A 23,301-nucleotide genomic window follows, 5' to 3' on the forward strand; every position below is an offset into this window, starting at 1 on the left:
CATTTTGCAGAGATTTTTGCAAGAAACCACATTCAGAAACATCATATGGACATGGTTGAATGACTCAAGTCTTGGTTAATAAATAACTTTCTTTTAAATTGGCTTCTTACTGGTCTCACGGGTTTTTATGTGGTTTTTTCTTTAGTCTAAAAGTTCCAGGAAAAACTCTGAGTCTCAAAATGCCTCTGAACAAGAATAAGCTGTTTTTACTACTTGGAATGCTCTGTTTGGAACAAGGTAAACCTGCAATTCTCCCTCTCCCCAGAGGTAAGTTCCAAATGAACTCTGTAACTACCTTCATCAGAAAGAATAACCTTTGTTGGCAACGGGCATCATTACTCTATTAAATGTGCCTTTGAGAAAACAGAAGCAGATATATTTTGGGGATCTATTTTTCATGTAATTATTTTGGACTTGTCTCCTGCAATTGGCATATAAAACATTCATGGAATGAACAACTTGCACAAATGGCATTGATCTGGAGAAAACTGGGGTTATTCACTCATTAGGACACATTACACAATCCTTTTGCATGAGCAAATTCTGGAAATCAACGTGTATTTGAAAGCACTTGTAATCTTTTGGAAAATGATCTTACTGGGAAATATTAAGTATGTTTACTGTGGTGTATTATGAATGGTCTTTTTTTCCCCTCAAGTAACATAAGGTGAGAACAGTTCTTGACAGGCTTCTCCATAGTCGGAATTGTGTCAGCCCCAAGAACCATCTTGTTTTCTATTTTTGCTTCAATGAGTTTGGGAAATTGTAAGTTTTGTGTCTAATTTATTTATGATTCATTCAACTTAAACTGTTAGAAAATAAGCTTTTGATTCAATCAAAAGGGCCAGTGTCATATCCATCCTTTGCTGTTCATTAGCTGTGCTTTTCTTTCTTTTTTTTTTTTTTAAGATTTTATTTATTTATTTGACAGAGATCACAAGCAGGTAGAGAGGCAGGCAGAGAGAGAGAGAGGAGGAAGCAGGGCCCCTGCTGAGCAGAGAGCCCGATGTGGGACTCGATCCCAGGACCCTGAGATCATGACCTGAGCCGAAGGCAGAGGCTTAACCCTCTGAGACACCCAGGCGCCCCAGCTGTGCTTTTCTTCAACTCTTCATTTTCTCATCTGTAGTGCAGGGACAACAGTGCTTGATTCAGAGGCAGAGAAGGAGGATTAAATAAGAAGTTATTTGTAAGAGCTTTGTGTATTTTAACATATGAATCTAAATAGCTATGCTCTCCAGGATATGTTCTCCAAAAAAAAAAAAAAATTGTTCATCCGTCCAACTTTTCTAAGTGTCTACTATATGCTAGGAATTATCCAAAACCTTGGAAATACAGAGATGAATAAAACATAAGGTATTTTTCCCCTTGTGTAGTATAGAGGCAGACAAACTACTCATTATCACAATGCTGCACGGCACAAGCTATAAAAGCAGGGAGGAAGGAGCACTACACAGTACGGGAGAGAAACTTAACACAGCCTTGAGGAAATCAAGGAAGACTTCTCAGTTGAGGTGATGCCTAAGCCGAGGGATAAGGGATAAGGATAAGGATGAGGGATAACCCAGCTCACCTGCTAGTTGAGGAGTCAAAAAAACCACTGAGATTAAATAAGTAAAGGCAACTGTTTCAGGGATAGAGTCCTCTTCACAAAAAGGAGAGGCCCATTGCCTGGCCAAGTACAGGCCTGGTGAGTGAGTCGAGACATGGTCTTCTCTCCACTCCACTGTTCTTGAGCAACCTGCCACTTTCTACTTCCATAGAGAATGAATATCTGACCGTGTGCCGGGTAGCATGGACCACAGCCTTAGACTCAGTCCCCTGGGTGGAGCAGAGAAGACGGACACACAGTCACAGTCCAAGGCGGAGTGTGGCATCACCTGCTTCACCAATTAACCAAGCAGCTTCTAGGCATCATGGACTGTTCTCGATATTTTGAATTTAGCTATTTCTGGGGTTAAGTTCCTATCTCTGAGAAGCCCACAGTCTAGTTGGGTTGAAAGGCACAGAAATAACCACAAAGGCACGTGATAAATGCCATAGAAGCACAGTGAGGAGTCCCTAAGGGGCCGGACAGCTCAGAAGCAAAGGGGCTACATGCTGACCCAATGGAGATCTACCTCTGAGGCTCTTAATCTTTATATCGGAAAAGTAGAAAGACTTCGTGATATGCCTGTTCTCGGTCACAAAAGCCGAACAATCCCACGTTCTACAAATCACAGCAAATCCCATAGTTAACACAAAGCCGTGTTGTAATCTTTTCACATGCGCCACGTCCTGCAGGGTTTTTTTGTGTTCAGGGAAGTTTCCTGTATCCCTCAGTTCTAGGAGCTACCTAATCACTAAATTTTTGTCTTCTCTCATTCCCAGCTCCCACTTGTGGGCGGAGTTTGGTGAAGGCACAACCTGGGAATTACCTTAACATTTTCAGTCGCATTGTTGGGGGAAGCCAAGTAGAAAAGGGTTCCTACCCCTGGCAGGTGAGTCTCAGGGAACATTCTCTGGAGGGTAGTCTATGAGCTTTCTCAGGAATGGATGTCCCAGAAACACATGTTATTCATTAGTATACTCCTTTCTGCCTAACTCATCAGCAGAGATCTCATGAGTGTTCCAGGATCCCAGTCTCTCATGATGTCCATCCATTGAGTTCCAGAAAACGTATACTCAGGATAATTACATGCACTATTGACTTGCCACCCAAACTGGAAAGCCACCCAAAACTTTCAGCCCCTAAGACAAAAATCCCACTTCAATAAACTAAAAAACTCTTAAATTTACAATAAAAAAAATTCTCTGATTCAACAAATATAATAACCTCATTATAGTTAAAGATGACCAGGAAAATCAAAGGTGTCATATCTATACAACTACTTTCTGTTCGGAGATTTATACCTGTACCATAGGACCTCTTAGGCAATCGTGAAGAATACTGCCTCCTTAGATATATCCTAATATATCCTAATAATACTGCCTCCTTAGCTGATATCCTAAAAATTTTCTCTCAATCTAACCTCCTGGTCTTCACATGTCATCAGAATGCCTTTGTGCATCTGTCTCTAGCCTATGGTGGTCCCATTTACTATCTTTGAAATTCTCCCAACTTTCTTTATCCTGAGAGCCATGTTGTTTTCTTGACTCTTAATTTTGTGAGTAATAACTCTTAACTTTTACTTTAAGGCGGTCACATTAATTTTTGGTCGGTGGATATTTAGTAATGGCTGGTTGATTGAATTTATGTTTAGTAGTTAGACTCAGTGGTTGAGTCATTGTCATTTGATTGACTGATGAATTAATTACTTGGTTGAAGAGTTAATTGATCAGTTGCTTATTTGGTCAACTGGTTGACTAATCAATTTAGAAGTTCATATTCAAGTTGGAGTCAGTAATTTTACTTACTTTTACTCTTTATTAAAATTTTTTCAATTGTTCATTGAATAATTTTTGGTCAAAAAGTAACAATTCTAATAAATGTCTTCTTCTCTAATTCTGACAATGAAATCGAAAGCATTTACTTGTACCTTGAAAGCATTTTAGAGTCAAATATAATGAACAGGATAAACCAGAGATAGAAAGTAATTAGTAGGGACACCTGGGTAGCTCAGTTGGTTGGGCGGCTGCCTTTGGCTCAGGCTGGATCCCGGGGTCCTGGATTGAGGCCCATGTGGGCTCGCTGCTCAGTGGAGTGTCTGATTCTCCCTCTCCCTCTGCCTGACACTCCCCCTGCTGTTCTCTCTCTCTCTCTCTCTCTCTCTCTCTCTGTGTCAAATAAATAAATAAAATCTTAAAAAAAAAAAGTAAAAGAGCAATCAATTGGTAGAAGCAGATTAAAAATAGGCTTGAAGCAGTAATAGAGGTCAAATAGTTAAGAGCCTGAGAAAATTATAGGTACTGACTATTTCTCTAAGAGGCTTCGAGGAATTGGAACATGTGTGGAAATATTTTCTCAGCCTTCTGCTGTTTTTCTCCTAAAACAGTTTTTCTGGACTCTGCTATATCTTATACTTCCCTTTCTTTCTCTTCATTCACAGAAATTGTTTATATTGCTAGCATAACAGTCTGGGTTAATAGTTTTATGAAAATAAATAAATACCAACAGTTTTTACTATCAACTCTATTAAACCCTTATAGCCAACCATCTCAAATTAACCACATCTCCTACAGACCGGGGTTGGGAATGTGCTGGTTCCAACACTGCTCTTCTTTCTGAGCTGTCATGGGATGGGTTTTACTCCTTCACAGTCCACAATTTCTAATATTTGTAAGACATCTGGGTCTATTTTTCACAATATGTTCAGTCTCCAAGTTTGGGGGGTGGAGGGTGGTCCCAAGGCATTTACTTGCTCCCACTTAGGCTCTTTGCAATTCAGGTGTCCCTGAAACGAAGGCAGAAGCACATCTGTGGTGGGACCATCATCTCTGCACAGTGGGTCATCACGGCTGCTCACTGCGTTGCAAACAGGTAGGGAAGGCCTAGCCCATGGATAAACGCCTGACTACCCTCCTTCTCCTTTGCAGCAATAACGCTATTAAAGCATGAAAATGTGTGATGTATACTTTAGCACAGGAACATAACAGAAATGCATAACACAAACAGGGCTCAGTGGCATGACCAAAGGATTCTCAACTCAGTAGAAAACATACTTTGTTTGCAGGAGTAGAATACTTTGTTTACTTAAATATGACTGGAAATAATTAAAGAATAATATCTAAGTGAAAACAAGTGTGACCAAGATACACTTGTGAAAATTTTCTCTTACATTTCAGTGAAAAAAAAAAATCTTTCATTATACATCTTTTAAAAATTGATAAAAGAACTGAATTCTACTCCTGAAACCAATATTATACTCTATGTTAGCTAACTAGAATTAAAATAAAAATTTGGAGAAAAAAATGATAAAAGAAAACACAGGGAGGCCAGTAAAATGAGAAGTAGGCTCCCACGTCTGTTTTCCTACTGGTCTTGCCTCACTGAGCTTCGATCTAACAACTTCCATCCTTTATCCAATTTCCTGTGTGCTCTAAACCTTCTACTGTTAGTGTTCTTGCTAGTCACTAGGCTGCAATTTCAAGGTCATGTCCTATATTTACCCTCTTTCATCTCAAGGCTGCAAACATTCCCTGGGTATTTACTTGGTGCTAGACACTTTGGTGGGTACCAAAGATACAAAGGTAAGTAAGATGTCATTCCTATCCCCCTGCTGAGAGTTAACAGTCCATAGAAGAGTCAGCTGATAATTTCACTGCAGTGTGCCAAGGGATTAGGCTAAGGAGATGCTGTCTATTAGGTTAGGTACCCAATGTAGCCAAAAGTTAGGGAAATATACCAACAGAAAAGGATACCCTTTCCAGTTCTGTATAAAATCATCACTTTGGGGAATGAAGGGTCGGTCCCCAAAGAGAGTAAACTCAAAAGTTCTTAATCCACCTCAATACATCCTACCAAGTTCCTTTCAGATAACTTTGCTATGGGATGAAGGGAAATAGAATGGTCTTTCCCATCTCACACCACGTCTCTGAATTACAAAGGTGAAGGAGGTAAGGAGAAGATCCCTACCTCTCATTGTTTCAATCAGTCCCAAGCCTTGAGTGTGCATGATCTCTGACATATCAGAGTTATGAGGCCATTATGTTTTTCATAATATACTTTAAGCATTAGATCTCTGACACTAAAGTAGCCTACGTAGGAGGGATCACAAATCATTCTCAGAGAATCACTGATACTGAGACCTGGCCAACCACCTAGGGTAGCTGAATAAAATCCATTATAGCTGAGTAACACCTGAGTTACAATATATGTGCATTTTCAGACGTTTTATGGATAACACTGCAAAGTATTGGATTTATCATATTCTTGGTTCCATTTGAGGTCAATCTTGATTAGCCCCCCCCACTTAAATTGGGAAGCTTCACATTTTTATTAGTAGTGATGGAATCTTTCCCACTTTCTCTGTTCAGTATCCTCACATCCACATTATCCATCCATGTCATTTTAAAGAGGCCAGATTGTCAACCATTACAAGAGTTCTCAGAGGCTAAATGAAATTTATTCGTTTTACTGCTTCCTATTCATAGAAATAGTGCAACAACTTTGAATGTCACTGCTGGAGAATATGACTTGAGCCATATAGATCCAGGGGAGCAAACGCTCACCATCGAAACCATCATCATACACCCCTATTTCTCCATCAAGAAGCCAATGGACTATGATATTGCTCTTTTGAAGATGGATGGTGCCTTCCATTTCGGTAAACATTTGAGGCTCACTGTGTATCATCTATCCCATGTTCCCTATAACTTCTTCTCCATAGCATATTCCCTACAACATATGTTACGTAACGTTATGTCCAATAGTTCTGGGCTATGCACTTCAAGACGGATTTGGGGTGGAGGGTCCCCTGTGTGAAATCCTTTTTGTTTGTGGCCTCAGATATAGGATTATGTGGAGTCAGGACAGAGTCTTTCTTTGTCTGATAAGTGACCCCTGGAGGCACAGATAACACAACTCTCACGAGATCTTCGGGGAACCACCTAGATGTCAATTGGCGAGTGGCTTAGGGTGCCCTGTGCTTCGTGGATGTGACAAGCCCTGCCTACTCTTTCTCTTTAGGCCAGTTTGTGGGGCCCATGTGTCTTCCAGAGCTGAAGGAACGATTTGAGGCTGGATTTATTTGTACAACTGCAGGCTGGGGCCGCTCGGCTGAAGGTAAGCACTTCTATGCCACTTCTCTTAATCAGATGTTAGAACTTTCTGGTGGGTAATCAGAAAATACAGTTTTCATTTATTTTCTAAACAACAATTCTGTAAACATTTTAAAAGAGTGTATCCACTGTCCTTAGAATTTCAGGTCTTTCCAAAAGATACAAACCTGTGTGGGGCATCTTCAACTCAGGAAGGGCGAGGGTGCCTTGCTGGTCCTCTCCCCTCTGTGTTTTCTAGATGGTGTTCTCTCGAAAGTCTTACAGGAAGTCAAACTGCCTATTTTGACCCAGGACGAGTGTATGGCAGCTCTGTTAACCCTAAAGAAACCTTTCAGTGGGCACACCTTTCTGTGCACAGGTTTCCCAGATGGTGGAGGAGATGCCTGTCAGGTAGGTGGGAGTGGAAATGTCCCAGGAAGGGCTTCCCTCAGCTTTGTCATCAGGGGACAGGCTAAAAGAAGGCTGTAAGTAAGACTGGACTCTAGAAAGAAGGGTCAGGAGTGACAAGGGAAGTCAAGTCAAAATAAGGAACAGTTTATACAATCTGTTTTTACCAGGGAGTGTGGACTTAGAGGAGGTCTTCTATTTTTTCCAAAAGACCAGATAACAAGAGATAATGCCAACAGTGAGCTTAGGGTTCTGTATCCCTGAAGGCTGGCTGGCTTTTTTCCTTTTAGAGGTTTCTAATTTGTGGGTAATGAGGACTTTCCTTTCCTTCCATTCCTCTTGCTGAGCAAGACCTGAGATCAGTTCTACCTCTGGGCAAGGCTTTTCTGAGTAGTAGGATGAGATAGGAGTAGGAAGAAAGTCTGATGTTTGATAAAACAAACATCCCCTGAGGATGGGGAAGAAAGAGGGGGAAGTGGTGGGCTCCAGGGATATTTGAGGATTTAATGTGAATTGTGCTGGGCTATTCTCCTGGGCCCCTGAGTCCTAATCATTAGAAGTGAAGAGGTGTCATTGATCCTCATCTAGCATCTTTGTGGGGGAAAGAGTGAGCGCAGACCGGACAGTGATGGTAAGAGAGGCTTTTCCCCCTTCCAGGGAGATTCAGGAGGTTCCCTCATGTGCCGGAACAAGGAGGGGACTTGGACTCTGGCCGGTGTGACTTCCTGGGGTTTAGGCTGTGGCCGTGGCTGGAGAAACAACATGAGGAAAGATGAACAAGGATCCCCTGGGATCTTCACAGATCTTAGAAAAGTGCTTCCCTGGATCCACAAACACATCCGAACTGGTAATAACGCCAGCACACGAGGTCGGGGAGCCAGGGCCGGCGAGAAGGTCAGCCGACCGGGCACGTCAGGACCCCTGAGCAGACAGGCCCTGCTTCTGTGTTTAGTGCGGCGTGTAAGAACTGTGACGTTTCCAAGATTTAAAACGGTAGAATATGGTATGTAATGTAGCAGACACTTATTCAAAGAAACACGGTTCCGTCCATCCTAGGCTTCGTCAAATTTGCCTTTAGTTGAAACTATCAGTTGGTAATGTGTTTTCCATCACTTCTCAACTGTGCTAGCAAGATTTAGTAAGTTATGAATCAGTGGAAATTCTGGCGTCCCAAAGGTCAATGGAGACATTTTTTGTTGTCACCATGGAGGGGAGGGGCGCCACTGGCATCTGATGGGTAGGAGCTAGGGCTGTTGCTAAGCGTCCACAACGCACAGGATGGCACTCATGACAGAGAATGATCCAGCCCAAAATGTGAGTAATGCCGTGGTTGAGAAGGCCTGGCACAGATCTGTGTTGCGTGAGTCTGAAAAGGTCAGGGTCTGTATACACCCTTCTACTAGACTGACCAGGGAGTGAACTGAAACATCCTTGCTGCCTCCAAAGCCAACTTCATTGTTTTCTAACTGGTAGCTTTCAGCGTCAATAGGCCTTCTATTCTGTCCCAAAGGTGTTAATGCAAATTCATTCAATAAGAACTTGGGTCTGTTTTCAAGGGTATGGTCTAGTGGCAGGTTTCTAAGCCCTCCAGTTGTAGGTCCACCAGCAACTCTCTCGGGGTTGTGGGTCACTTATTGCCTTCTCCAGCCTCCCTTCTGATGAACGAGGAGAGAAGTAGACCAGAGAACCTCTTTCTCTGTATAACCTCCAAGCTAATCATGGCCTGTTTTTAAATCAGCCCACTTAATAAACAGAGCGAAATTTCATTAAAACACTAAGGCCACTGTCCTGCTTTGTCAATTCACCCCTTCTGTTTTTTCCGCAGACTAGATTTTCTTCAGTTGCATATTGACTTAAAAATGTCTGTACTTTGGGGGCACCTGGGTGGCTCAGTGGGTTAAGCCGCTGCCTTCGGCTCAGGTCATGATCTCAGGGTCCTGGGATCGAGGCCCGCATTGGTCTCTCTGCTCAGCAGGGAGCCTGCTTCCTCCCTCCCTCTCTGCCCACTTGTGATCTCTGTCTGTCAAATAAATAAATAAAATCTTAAAAAAATAAAAAATAAAAAAAATGTACTTTGGAGTCAGGCATTTTGATAACTTCTTGAAATGCTGTGCAGGATACCACCCACAGACCCTGACCAGTATCTCTCTTTTTCGTCCCTAGGGAAGCGGAGAAAGAGCTCCGGAGGTGGGTATCACTCACAACCTGCTCCTGGAGGAGCAGGAGGTAATATCTAGTATTTCTGAATATAGGCTCCCTTTATAATCAAGTCTTTGCTAGAGTTCGCTCTGCTAACTGGGTATAAAGCTACCCACACTCGGGGTACCCACAGCCATACCCTGCCAGTCGGGGCAGGCCATCGCCCAGAAGGAGCCTTGGTTCCCTCCCATTTCACTTCTTGAGAGCTGCATCTCAATTCAGCAAACGTTTGCCAAATCCTAGTTTTGCGTCAGGGACTCTGGGGCAGGGAAGTGAGGTGGTGCAGATGTGCCCAGTGAGCTACACGCCTTACCTGGAAGTGTCCACAAGGATACAGGAGAGTCTCCCCCAGGGTTACGTGGCAAGTCTGCAATGAATGCTCTGTAACTTTGGGAAAGCTCCTTCCTACCTCTGGACCTCAGTTTCCTCATCCATCAAGAGAAGATTCTGGACCAGAGTGTCTCTAAGGCAGCTTTAGCTCAAATCTTCAGTGGCTCTGTGAGTCTGTGGAACCATCTACAAAGAACCATGGAGGTGGAAGTACCCCGAGAACTAGAGGAGTGAGTGGCTGGGGATAAAAGCCAGAGGTGGCTTTGGAGCAGATACCTTTTAAGCTAAATCATACACATGGCCTGCAAACAAAACAAAACAAAACACCCCACAAAGAACAAGTAGAATATTGTTAGGTGGAAACAGGATACACATAAAGAAAAATATTGCTGCTCAAGGAATCATCTTTGCGGAAAGACGATACTAAAGGATGAAGATCTGCAAATGCAGTGGGTAAAAGACACCAGTGCCTCAGTCAGAGCAGCTGAAGTGGGGGTGTGTCTGATGGGGTTCCATGAGGGAGATCTGAAAATAAATTGAGACCAAGTGGTGGAAACTTTTGATGCCTGTCAAAAAAGTCTGCATTTACTCAGCAATAGGAAGTTGATGGATTAGAGAACTAGATCAGGGCAATACTCTGGTGGTATAAGAACAGCGGGTAGGGGGCAGGATGGCTGCGCCTTCTGAGATTACACAGGAGTGCCAGAGACCTAGGGCAAGGGCCAGAGGATGAAAGGATGGGAACAGAAACAAGAGGAAGGGGAACCTGGTAGTCACTTTATTGAAGGGTGAGGAGGGACAGCGAGGAACCAAGGATGGTACCAAAGTTTCGAGCATGAGGGATAAAGCAAAGGGCATATGAAAGTAATATATTCAGGGATGCCTGGGTGGCTCAGTGGGTTAAAGCCTCTGCCTTTGGCGCAGGTCATGATCCCAGGGTTCTAGGATCGAGCTCCACATCGGGTTCTCTGCTCAGCAGGGAGCCTGCTTCCCTCTCTCTCCCTGCCTGCTTTTCTGCCTACTTGTGATCTCTGTCTGTCAAATAAATAAATAAAATCTTAAAAAAAAAAAAAAAAAGAAAGAAAGGTAATCTAATCAGGAGGCACTTGGGCGGTGCAGCTGGTTGAGCATCAACTCTTGATTTCAGGTCAGGAGGTGATCTCAGAGTTGGAATCCACTTAAGTTTCTCTCTTTCCCTCTGCTCCTCCCCCTGCTCACACACACTGTCTCTCTAAAATTAAAAAAAAAAAAACACACACACACACACAAGCCTCTTTTTTTTTTTTTTTTAAGTAATCTAATCAAAAGAGGAAGCAGTTTTGCAGATCATTTGTAGCAAGTTAAGGGGATATCTAGGAGATGGTTGAAAAACCACGTCTGAAGCTCAGGAAAGTAGAATAATGCTTGAAACTCAGGGTAGGAATGAGACCCATCAAGAGGGCTTGTGTAGAGAAAGATGAAAGCAAAGGAAAGAACCTGGGAAATGAAATACATGTATGTATAGAATCAAGTTATGATGCCAGAGAAAGAATAGTGAAGGAGAAGAAATCATCGAATCTGAAGGTTAAGCAGGATCTAAAAAGACCAGAAGGAATAAGATACGGCAGAAGCCACAGCTGAGAAAGATTTCACAAAAGAGGAAGCATGCGTATCAAAGAACCAGGTGGTGCCAGTGTCTGCCGGGTTCTGGAAGGCTACCCCCCACTGCCACCCTGCTTCTCACAGCTCTCTCTCCCAGCCCCATGCAGCGAGCAGGGTCGTGTGCTCCGTGAGTCTGAGGGCGAGCTGCACTTCCCGGAAAGCCCCTTCCTGTATTATGAGAGCCAGCAGTAAGTAGCCCCCTGCCATCCCTCCCCCAACCACCGCCTCCAGTCTGACTGTGCCCAGTCTGTCTATGACCATGACAGCCACTTTCTGTCTAGAAATGACACTCTTCACGGATCTGCCTGCAGACGGTGTGTCTGGACCCTGCTGGCCCCAGAGAAAATGCACGTGCTGCTCGGTGTTTCCCACTTGGATGCAGAGTCTTGTCACCATAGTTACCTCTCCATCTCTTCCACAGACGACAGACTTATGGGTGAGCAGATTTCCGCATTGTCAAATGGACGCTTGTGCTGGGAGGGCTTCATGGGACATGAATGCTGTACGTCTGGCCCTGAGGCATTTCTAAACACTGTGCAGCCTGTCTCCAAGTCTGAGACTCAGGATGGACAGTGGAAAGGAACTGAAGCTGAGACATTTAGTTCGCTGCATCTGCTTTCCGGGGAACTGAATTTCCTAGATTCATGTGCCAGGCCTGGAGCCCCTCAGGGCTAAAATACAGACACATCACAGGGAGAATGTTGCTTTCCTAGGCATGCAAATGACCTGGACTGCATCGTCCAGCTAAGAAGGAAAACACCAATGGGAAACCATGCGTAGGCAAATGTCACTAAGGCAAGAAACAGAGATGGAGGAGTTCTCTGTGGTTCCTGACGGGAGGGGATTTTGCCCCCCAGGAGGTACTTGGCAATGTCTCAGAGTGTTTCTGGTCATCATGACTAGACGGAGTATTACTGGCATCTGGCGAGCAGAGACCAGGGATGCTGTAAAACCTCCCATAATGCACAACGCAGTCTGAACACCAAGAATGTTCTGGTTCAAGGACGTCGGTGGTACCAAGGTTGAGAAACCCTGGCTTAGACAATCCAGTCCTACCATGACAAGTCTAGGTCTCCTTGAGTCCCCTGACGGGTAATGTTTCCTAGACTCTGAACCAAGACTCTCGCTTCTTGTGTTGCAGGCAAGTTCTGTGGGAAGAGCCTCGCTTCGTCCGTTCTTGTCGGCTCTAACTCCCTACGGCTGAATTTCATCTCTGATGCCACAGATCAGGCAGCTGGGTTTAACCTCACCTATAAGGCTCTGAAACCAAACTACCTGCCTGGTAAGACCACTTACTTTTATCCTACACTATCCAGGCCATCTAGAGAAGTCTGAGGCCCTGTAGGAACTGGGAGCGGGGACCCCGAGGCCGGGGAGAGCTCCTTCCACAGTCCTGCTAACTCGTGTTTGTCGCACATCAGCTGAGAAGGCTGAACGAGTCTTGGAAAGTCAGCTCACAGACATCTTCCTTCATGCTGGCTCCCCCTGAGAGGATCAGCACCTGTATCATTTTGTGGGAGACAGGAGGGAGCATGGAGAGGATTCCTCTTTGCTTGAGTCATGCCATTGTTGGGATGTTTCCCCTTGTGTTTCAGATTCAGGTTGCAGTTCCTTTACTGTCCTTTTTGAAGAAGGCCTCATACAGAGTCTCCACTATCCTGAAGACTATAGTGACATGGCCAGCTGTAATTGGGTTTTTCAAGCCCCCAAACGCTACCTAATTAAGGTACTGACTCTGGTTACCCTTGACTTTGCTCTGGTATCCCCACAGGAATCATGAGAGAAGAGGTTTGTTGTGTTTGTGCATGTTTTTGTGGGTTGCGTGTGTGGTTTTTTTTTTAAGATTTTATTTATTTATTTGAGAGAGATTTATTGAGAGAGATCACAAGCAGGCAGAGAGGCAGGCAGAGAGAGAGGAGGAAGCAGGCTCCCTGCTGAGCAGAGAGCCTGATGCAGGGCTCAATCCCAGAACTCCGAGTTCATGATCTGAGCCGAGGGCAGCGGCCTAACCCGCTGAGCCACCCAGGCGCCCCGCGTGTGTGTTTTTTAAATCGGGTTTATTCACTGCTATATCCCTGGTCCCTGCCATACAAGGCTCTCTATTACAGGCATTGAATCCAGACCAGCCCATTCTCCCTGAAACTACCCACATTTACCACTGGATGGCAATAGCGTGCTTTACTTTCCGTTGGTGGGCGTCTTTCATCTGTACCCGGTAACAGGTTTAATCAGTTTCTAGTCTCTTCTAGAAACAAGCATTTCTTCTTTATTCAGTAAACTGCTAACAAAACGCTTTGTAAGTAATGGCTATCAAAAGTCAATGCTAATAAAGCCCCAAACATCAAGCTTTCCATGCAAAGGGAACAGAGCGAGCACGGAGGAGCCAGTGTAGACCAGGTTGAGGGATGGGCAGGTGTCAGAGGGGCCGTAGAAGAGGGGCCATAGAAGGTGAGGCTGAGCTCCAAGAACAAGAGTTTTCAATGTTATGAGGCAGAGTTTACTCCGCATTTGCTTAGTAGCGTTTGTGGCTACTTGGTTGTTCATTAAGCACCGGCGGGCCATCGGCAGAGATGACGCCACCTGGTGCTTGAAGGTAAGACTGCAATCAGGATGAGGCTAGACATAGACATTGAGAATTCTTTCTCTTAAAATGATCATTGAAAGCATGAGAGGGTATGAAGGAGAGAAAAAGTAGAAAATAAAGGAGGAGGAGCAAGGATGGGCAAGACCTCTAGTTTCTCATATATTTAAAAGGCAAACAGAATCCTGAGGCTCAGGAGCAGGTGTGGAGTTAGGATAGTCCAGAGAATGGAGGCTTTCATTTAGAACACCAAACAAGCAAACATGCAGAGGTGTGGGCCAGAGTTTGGATTCGCCACAGAAAGTGAGTTTAAAGAGGAAGACTCCGCATTTGAACATTTACTGAGCAGCAGCTCATCCCCAGAAAAAAGGTAAAATACTTGGGTTGACAGTTGAGCAATGGACGGCAGGTGGGAGAGGAAGCACCTGGAACAGCCAGTCTGATGTTCAGAGCAGGTTTTACTGATGAGTCGGAGAAGACACAGAGGAAAGAAACGTGTAGATCTCCTCTTCCTCAAAGCTTCTGGAACCCAAACCGTCAAAACAGAATATTTCAGGAGGAAGCAGAATTAAGGGAAGCTTTGTGATAAGTGATGGAGCAAAGAAGTTGAACCAAGAGTGGATTTCTGCAAGGAGGAAGAAGACAAAATTTCATTGAAAATCGGAACGTGTCAGAGCTAGAAGGGATTCAAGACCACCCATTCGATCCGTGTGTACTGATCAGTGAAGTGATGCTGTCACCCCTGCAGTCGTCCTGCAGGACCCCTCCAAGAGGAATTGGTAAATTAGGACTACAAGTAATAGCTATGTACATACCATTTGACTCGAGAGAAAAAGGCCCATTTTCAGAAAGCATCGCAGTAAGGGTTTCAAAATGCCTAAACGAACCCTGCTTCTGACCCTTTCCTTCCCGTTTGCCCGCATTCACCACTAGTGACTGTTTACCTCCACGTTGTCCCCTCCATGCAGCCCTCTGTGTCTCTTGTCAAGTGTTCAAGCTCCATTGAATCCCCAGCATCTGTGGGGCATCAGCCCTATCTCCCACTGCTCCTCCCTTCAGTTAATTGAAGGCCTCAGATGCTAGCAAATTGTTCAGATTGTTCTTTACTGTTTGTTTGCTCCTCGTAGGAGGGGGCTAGGGAGCTCAAATATTTATGCTTTCTCTCTCTCTCTCTCTCTCTATATATATATATATATATTTTTTTTTTTTTTTGAGATAGAGTATACAAAAGGGGGTAGGGTCAGAGGGAGAAGCAGATTCCTCACTGAGCAGGGAACCTGACATGGGACTTAATCCCAGGACTCCTGGATCATGACCTGAGCCAAAGGCAGCCGCTCAGCCAACCGAGCCACTCAGATGTCTTTTCCCCCCACCCTTGTGTTGGTCTGGCCCGTATTTGGTAGCTGAGATGTGCCTGGAGTGGAGCAGTCTGTAGTATAGACTATTTTTCTAAGTAATTTAACCTACTAATGAACGCCCCATTCCCGTCCCAAAGCAAGTTGAGCAATCCAAATTTCTCTGCTTACCCAAAATCAGGTCGTTCACTCATATAATTTGCTCTGGATGTAACACGGAGTCTTGTCAGCTTTCCTTTCAGAGTCTGGAAGTAGAGGAAAGCGGGGACTGCACTTCGGACTACGTGACCGTGCACAGGGATGTGGAAGGGCAGGAGGAAATAGGTGTGTGCCCCCTGGAGCCGAGGCTCCCCCGGTTGGCCTTTTGGACCGGTTTGCATTTGAGCAAATCCTTTTGGGGAATAAAAAGGATGTGGCTTCAGCTTCTTTCATTGCCCTGCATCCCCTCCCTGCTTCCCTGGGCGTTCATGACCCCTCCCCTTTCTCCCAGGTCAGGGCAGGAAGAGCAGGAGGGAGGACCAGAGAGGCATCTAGGGGTCAGCAGGGGCAAGTGCCACTGAACTAAGCCCTGTGGCTCAAACCAGTTCCTTTGGTGGCATTTCTAGCGGAAGTGTGTGGGAGACCACAGAACGGAGGCATTGCTGGACTTGAATACCTATTAAAAAGAAGAAAACTGCCCTTCTATTTTGAAAACGAATTGGGACACCCACCAAAAAAGTTATTTCTCAACAATTACCTAAAGGACAACCTTTTTTTCTCTCCTATGCCATGTCTGTCCGCTGGGCCCTTGACCGCGCTTTGCCTGTTCTGGGCTTTTCCAGCTCGGTTGTGCGGCTTTGTTGCCCCTGACCCCGTGCTGAGCTCCTCTGGGGTAATGCTCATCAGCTTCCAGTCAGATGAAAATGTGACCTTCAGAGGCTTTCAGGCTACAGTGTCTTTCATCCCTGAAACAGGTAAGAAGACTGAGACATCAGTGCTTGGTTCCCAATTCCCATCCTCATAATGTGGTAGGAAAGGGCAGCCTCTGTGGCCAGGAATGGATACAGCAGGTTCTGGTTATTGGCAGGAGCTCAGCTCTATAAAGTCACCGGGAATCGCAGATTAGTACTACTGAACCACGGCTCTGAGGGGAAGTACGGGGTTAAGTTCCTGGAAGGCTCTGGTTTTATGGGTGTTTCTGTTTGAAGTCACCTTCTTCAATATGTCTCCTTGATTGATTCACACTGAACTCACAGCTAGGATCCCTATAGCTCAGCCCGAACAAACCTGGTCTATCCGGCATATCTTCTGCACAAAGCACATCACGGCCTCCTTGCACTCACGAACACCAGATGGCACCTCAGACCTGTGTTACATTAGGGCCATTTCAAACCACAAAATCACCAACAAAAAGCACAGAAATGCAAAAACGAACAAACAAACAACCCCCCATGGCACTCAAAAGACCACAGAAAGGACACTTGCTTATAGGATAAGAGCTAAACAAAGAAGGCAGAGCATTGCCTCGTTTGACCTCACCTGGGGACATGTGCTTCAGGAGACTCAAATTTTTCACTGCTCTGCCATACGTCATTGAATGATCATGAAAACACCAGTCCTTCTGAGTTAGAAGTAAACGTTATGCAGTGGGTGAATTTGCAAATGTGGAATCCATGACGAACGAGGACCGACACTATGTCTGAATCATGGCCTGTCATTAGATGTGTGATCTGAGAGTCACCTGAGACTCATTTTCTTCGCGTTATCCTGGGAGAAGAATACACGCCTTGTTAGAATATAGGAGGATTAATCAGGTCAGGTATGCGTGGCCACGATTAAGTGTGTGACACATGACAGAGGCCTGGAAATATGAACTGTCCCTAGGCACATGGATGACACAACTCCCCTCCAGGTCCTCACATCCATGAGCATTCCACCCAAATCCTACAAAGCCAGGTGTCCGTCCCCAAGTTGTTCATTCTTGTTAGACAAGCAGCTGCTTCTGGCAAATTCAGGTTACAGTTAAAATACTGCACTTTGGGGGTTCCTGGGTGGCTCAGTGGGTTAAAGCCTCTGCCTTCAGTTCAGGTCATGATCCCAGGATCCTGGGATGGAGCCCTGCATTGGGCTGTCTGCTCAGCAGGGAGCCTGTTTCCTCCCCCTGCCTCTCTGCCTGCTTGAGATCTCTGTCTGTCAAATAAATAAATAAAATATTTTTTAAAAAATTCTGCACTTTTCAGTGAAAATACCCATAGTCCAGCAGACTGAGATGCCCTAGAACCCTAACAATGATAATTTTCTGGTAAGTCCCAAACGCTGGCCCTGTGTGCATGATCTGAGCAACTGTGTATGCTTACACTCAGATTTAAACATCTCCATCTCAGAGGACCAGTCGATGTTTTTGGAGACATGGAATGTACTACCTAAAGACCGCAGTGCTTCTGGTAAGCTGTTTTGGGGAATGTGACTGAGAAATACCCACAGAGCCTATCAGCCAGGGTTCAACCCAAGAATCCCGAAAAGATATGTTGGAATCCTAACCTCCAGTACCCCAGAATGTGACTTTATTTGGAGCAAAAGTCTTTACTGAGGTAGTCAAGTTAAGATGGAGTCCTTAGTGTGGACCTTAACCCAATACGACTGTTGTCCTTATAAAAGGGGAAACTTGGATGTGGAGAGAGACACCCACACAGAGAGAACGTCAAATGAATAGGAAGGTGGAGACTGGGTGACACATCGTCTACAAGACAAGGAGCACCAGTGGTCACCAGCAAATCACCGGAAGCTGGGGGAGAGGCACCATCACCAGCCTCAGAAGGAACCAATCCTTACAACACTTCGATCTCAGACCAACAGCCTTCAGAACATGACCCAATAAATGTCTGTTCTTCTAAACCATCTGGTGTGTGATACTTTGTTACAGCAGGGCTAGCAAGCCAATGCACCAGAAACTGACTAATATGGCTGAATGGGAGGTGACCAAGCAATTAAATCCATCCAGCAGACAGTTAGAAAGTGAAGGTCACAGGACACTGGAACTCTACAGGCACAGGTTGAAGGTACTATCCCCCCGGGGCAGACTTGCTTTCTCTTCCTCCAATAAGGCGTCAGCTTTTTTTTTTTTTTTTTTTAAGATTTTATTTATTTATTTGACAGAGAGACACAGCAAGAGAGGAAACACAAGCAGGGGTAATGGGAGGAGGAGAAGCAGGCTTCCTGCTGAGCAGGGAGACTGATGAGGGACACGATCCCAGGGCATTGGGATCACGACCTGAACCTAAGGCAGACACTTAATGATTGAGCCACCCAGGCACCCCTCAGCACTGTTCTTAAGGGCTTTCCAACTAACTAAGTCAGGCCCACCCAGGTTATCCAGGATGATCTTCTTTACCTAATGTTAACAGATTAGGGACTTCTATTACAGCTGCAAAATCCCTTTGCAGCAACACCTAGACTGGCATTTAACGGAATAACCCAAGGCTGTGCCTTAGCCCAGCTGACACATCCAAAAATCCATCATACAGAGCTGCAGGGGACAGACATCGTTGTCATTTTGCTCAAAGCAACACCAAAATATTTCCAGTCATGAGAAGCAAGACCCCCGTCTAAATCAATTCATTTAATGGAAATGGCTAACTTGATGCCACGTTGCGGTCTGACTCACGAGATCTGTCCCTAAGAAAAGTGAGTGAGTATCCCGCTCTGTGTGAACGCCAGTGAGCGCCGAGAAGCACTGGGCCTTCTCTTCCCCGTGTTTGTTCCGTGACATTCACCGACATCCACATGCCACAGCCTGGTCCACATGGACAACATGGTGATCGGAGCAAGCAGAGGAGGGGCAGGGAGACTTGTATCATTTATCATTTTGATAGTTTGTCGAGAAAATGCGAGCGCCTTATCCTTTTTTTTTTTTTTTTTTTTTAAGTTTTATAAACTGACACAGAACATAGAACAGTGTGGAGAGAGAATATTCCTTCTAGTGAGAAGGAATGAAAGCAATCTGAGTTTTTTGTTCTGGCTTCTTAGACCCCTTGATGCACGGATGCCTGAGGTAGAAAATCTTTGTAAAGTGTGGCTGCAGGGGGCTCCTTCTCTTGACCCCTGGGGGTGCACTCAGCAGACCATGTTTCCCAGCTGAAACCAGGTACGACGGTCCTAAGGAGTCTCATTACAACGCTCTGCAAGACTTGCTCATCATTCTGTGCCCAGCACTTACTACAGTGCTCAGAACACAGCAGGTGCCAAATAAATGTTCGGTGAATAAAGCAAAATAATCCGCAGGCAGCCCCTGAAGTAAGACCTCAATAAAAGAGACTTTCCTTCTGTCACTGAACTCACCCATTAGGGCCTTTTCCTTTATACATAAAAATTGAGGAAGGACAAGAAAAAGAGTTTACATGTGCCCTGTTTTTTTTTTTTTTTAAGATTTTATTTATTTATTTGACAGAGAGAGATCACAAGTAGGCACACAGGCAGGCAGAGAGAGAGGAAGGGAAGCAGGTTCCCCACTAAGCAGAGAGCCTGATGCGGGGCTCAATCCCAAGACCCTGAGACCATAACCTGAGCTGAAGGCAGGGGCTTTGCCCCACATGTGCCCTGTTTTAAATAGCACATGTAAGGGATGCCTGGGTGACTGAGTCAGTTAAACATCTGCCTTCAGGTCAGGTCATGTCCTCAGGATCCTAGGATCGAGTTCCGCATTAGGCTCCTTGCTTAGCAGGGAGCCTGCTTCTCCCTCTGCTTGCTGCTCCCCCTGCTTGTGCTTGCATGCACGCTCTCTGACAAATAAATAAAATCTTCATAAAAAAAATAAATAGCACATCCAACCCAGATTATTTAAATCATTCAGTAAGCAATTTTGTCCTTCAGTTTTTTTTTTTTTTTGAAATGTCTCAAATCTACAGAATACATGAAAGAATAATACAGCGAATTCCTGGGGATCCCTCACTTATATTCGATCATTGTCGCCATCCTGTCACATTGGCTTCTTTCTCACCTGATGCCTTTTCTGTACAAATCTCCATACCAGAGTCCAGGGCAGAGGGGAGGAGGTGCAAACAGGAACAAGGCATAGCTCCTATCTTCAAGTAATTTATATCCTAATAATGAAAATTACGTGTACAAATTAGGTGCACAAGTCAAGAGCAGATACTGTATGATTTCCATTTACGTGAATTAAAATCGCTCAAGGTTACTATATGGTAGTAGACGTCAGGAAAGCAGTCACCCTTTGGGGGAGCTCAATATTTTACTCTTGGGTGAAATACCCACTTCTGGTAACATATGTATTGTTTTCTATCTCTAGAATACAATCAGCATTTCTCATCACTGCCAGGTGTCTGTTAAAGTGCCTGGCACAAGACAGATGCTCAGAGCCTACTACAATCTGGGCTTGATGGTGAGGAGGAGCCATGGGAAATAAAGATGGGTTTCCTTGGTCCCTTCCCAGGCAGCCTTTGCAGAGGTACTCCCCCCAACCCTTCCAGGTTTCTTTCCAGCCAGACTGTAGGAGGCAAGGAGACAGGTCAGACTGCAGACTGCCACCTGGCATTTCTGCAAAGGAAGCATCTTTGGGAAGACCTGGGTAGTCACTGCTGCCCGCTGCTTCATCAGGATGTAAGTACACCTAGACTGTGTAACAGGCTGGGAGCTGATGGTTTAAGCTGGCTGATCATTAAACTTCAGCCACCACCACTGACATCCATCAGGGTCTGCTCCCAGTCCTTCCACCACCATCATGGGCAATCCACCTCCCTAGGCAGAACTGGAGCTCCTGAGTATTCAGGAAAGTTCTGCCCCTTCATACTGTGCTTCTAGCTTATCTTAATTAAACCTGAGGCTGGCAACTACATACATTTTATCATGGCTCTCCCAAGGATTTTCTGATCAGAAAAAGTATTAAATTTTGTGAAATACTTTTTAGCATCTTTCAAAGTGATTAAATGGTTTCTCCTTTGATTAGTATCTTAAATCCTTAATTAGTAGATCTCCTAATATTCCTACTTTCCTGAAATGAATCCCCCTTGAGCATGGTACTTTCATCTTCAAGGTACTGCTGGGTTCTGTTTAATATTCCACTTAGATTTTTGTATCCACATCCATAATTGAAGTTGATTGATAGTGGAGGCTCTTAAAACGTGGCCTTTAGATGTCTGGGGACCTCCAAGATCCTTTTAGGGGGTTTGTGAGGTCAAAACTACTTTCATAGTAATGCTAAGACATCATTCTTCCTGTCTACTCTCATTCTCTCACAGTGTGCAGTGTTTCCAGGGGCCACACATGTGGTAACTCGACAGACTGAATATAAAAAGCACATAGGCGGTGCCTAGGTGACTCAGTTGCTTAAGTGTTTGACTCTTGATTTCTGCTCAGGTGATGATCTCAGGGTCCAGGGATGGAGCCCCGCATGGGGCTCCTGGCTCAGCTGGGAGTCTGCTTCTCACTCTGCCTCTACCCTGCTATCCCCAATCTTGCCCCCTCATATAGATAAATAAATAAAATCTTAAAAAAAAAAAAAAAAGGCAGATAGGACATCTTGCCTGTCTCCTATTTAGCCAGACATTAAACAGTTTTAAAAATATGTGCAACAATGTGAGTCTTATTTAGAGTTTCTGTTTTGGAAAATGTAGTTATTTGAATAAACATGGTATTTATGCTATTGCCAAATGTTTTTATTATGGTTATCTTAAATAAATTAGCAAATACATAATTTTTAAAGTTTCTGCTTTAATTTTTAATAGTTAACTATTGATAAATATAACACATAAACAAAAGCTCTTTAGGATTCTCAGTGATTTTTTTTTCAAAGTGTAAAGGTATGCTCACTTCAGCCGCATATATACAAAGTATAAAGGTGTCCTGTGACCAACATGTTTAAAAACTCTGACCTATAGCTTTTTTTTTAATTGTCTGCCTTTGTCAGAATTTGATATCAGTATTCTTCATGAAAAGAACTGGGGAACTTTCCTTCTTGTTCTAAGCTTTGCATATGATTTATAACAAAAGAATGATTATAATGATGTCATACAATTACATATACTAAGCATCTATTCCTTGAAGCCTTAAAGGAAACTTTCTCACAATTTCCTTCATTCTTATTGGTTTTTAGGTTTAAAATTTCTCTTTCAGTCAATTTTTAGATAATCTCCTACTAATCGCTATAACATTCAGATTTTCCTACTTGCTTTGAGTTGTACAAAACATTTCCTTAATAATTAATACCTTCTGGATTTGCATGATTTTCTAATTTCCTAATTTTAGCTTACATTGTTTTAGCTTACTTTTTTTAAAAAAGATTTTATTTATTTGACAAAGAGACAGCGAGAGAGGGAACATAAGCAGGGGGAGTGGGAGAGGGAGAAGCAGGTTTCCTGCTGATCAGGGAGCCCGATGCGGGGCTCGATCCTAGAACCCTGAGCTGAAGACAGACACTTAATGACTAAGCCACCCAGGTACCCCTGCTTAAATTTTTTTTTTATATAAGATTTTATTTATTTATTTATTTATTCGAGAGAAAGAGAGAGCGAAGGAGAGAAGCAGAGGAGAATTGTGGGGGACAAGCAGATGCCATGCTGAGCAGAGCCAGATTTGGGACTTGAGCCCAGGACCCTGAGATCACGACCTGAGCCGAAATCAAGAGTCGGTTGCTTAACAAGTGAGTCACCCAGGCACTCCTGCTCCTTGCTTAAATCTTTTTTTTTCCTTTTTTTTTTTTTAAATAAACTATTCAGTGTTTGGTCACTTTACAGAGGTTTTGTTTTTATTTTAGAAGACAGATAGCTTATTTTACTGCACCTATGTCCTCTGCACCCTGCAGAGTCACTTCAGCTGACCTGGACAGGCCAGCAGGTCGGGGCTGGAGACCGTGCCTCGGAGGCAGTTCCTGCAGATGACTGATAGGCACAGTCTGGGCTGACATTACAGATGTCATGAATTCTTGATTGCATTATCAAGCAGCTGCAAGACTTGATTATGTTCCCATGAGAACTCTTTTTTTTTTTTTTTTTTTTTATTTATTTATTTATTTATTTGACAGACAGAGATCACAAGTAGGCAGAGAAGCAGGCAGAGAGAGAGGAGGAAACAGGCTTCCTGCTGAGCAGAGAGCCCGATGCGGGGCTCGATCCCAGG

General features: G+C 44.3%; 1 protein-coding gene across 1 annotated transcript; it reads left to right on the forward strand.

Moving 5' to 3' along the window:
* Nucleotides 1-179: 179 nt before the first annotated feature.
* Nucleotides 180-23,067, forward strand: OVCH2 (ovochymase 2). Its single transcript, XM_045066043.1, has 16 exons — nucleotides 180-267; nucleotides 2,371-2,480; nucleotides 4,368-4,459; nucleotides 6,073-6,245; nucleotides 6,608-6,703; nucleotides 6,938-7,089; nucleotides 7,744-7,933; nucleotides 9,250-9,273; nucleotides 11,354-11,444; nucleotides 11,568-11,692; nucleotides 12,398-12,538; nucleotides 12,852-12,982; nucleotides 15,423-15,516; nucleotides 16,014-16,145; nucleotides 17,535-17,615; nucleotides 22,988-23,067. The coding sequence occupies exons 1-16, from the start codon at nucleotides 180-182 to the stop codon at nucleotides 23,065-23,067; spliced, it is 1,800 nt and encodes a 599-aa protein (XP_044921978.1).
* Nucleotides 23,068-23,301: the final 234 nt, after the last annotated feature.

The sequence above is a fragment of the Mustela putorius genome, unplaced genomic scaffold, assembly GCF_011764305.1.
Source record: "Mustela putorius furo isolate JIRA1106 unplaced genomic scaffold, ASM1176430v1.1 tig00003859_pilon_pilon_pilon, whole genome shotgun sequence".
In the NCBI taxonomy this organism is placed as follows: Eukaryota; Metazoa; Chordata; class Mammalia; order Carnivora; family Mustelidae; genus Mustela; species Mustela putorius.

What these genes read in the sequence shown, in the direction of transcription:
- OVCH2 (XM_045066043.1), top strand. Translation starts at nt 180, where the DNA reads ATGCCTCTGAACAAGAATAAGCTGTTTTTACTACTTGGAATGCTCTGT. An exon ending in AATTCTCCCTCTCCCCAGAG is followed by an intron (nt 268 to 2,370) that starts GTAAGTTCCAAA and finishes TCTCATTCCCAG; the next exon opens with CTCCCACTTGTGGGCGGAGT. An exon ending in CACAGACGACAGACTTATGG is followed by an intron (nt 11,693 to 12,397) that starts GTGAGCAGATTT and finishes CTTGTGTTGCAG; the next exon opens with GCAAGTTCTGTGGGAAGAGC.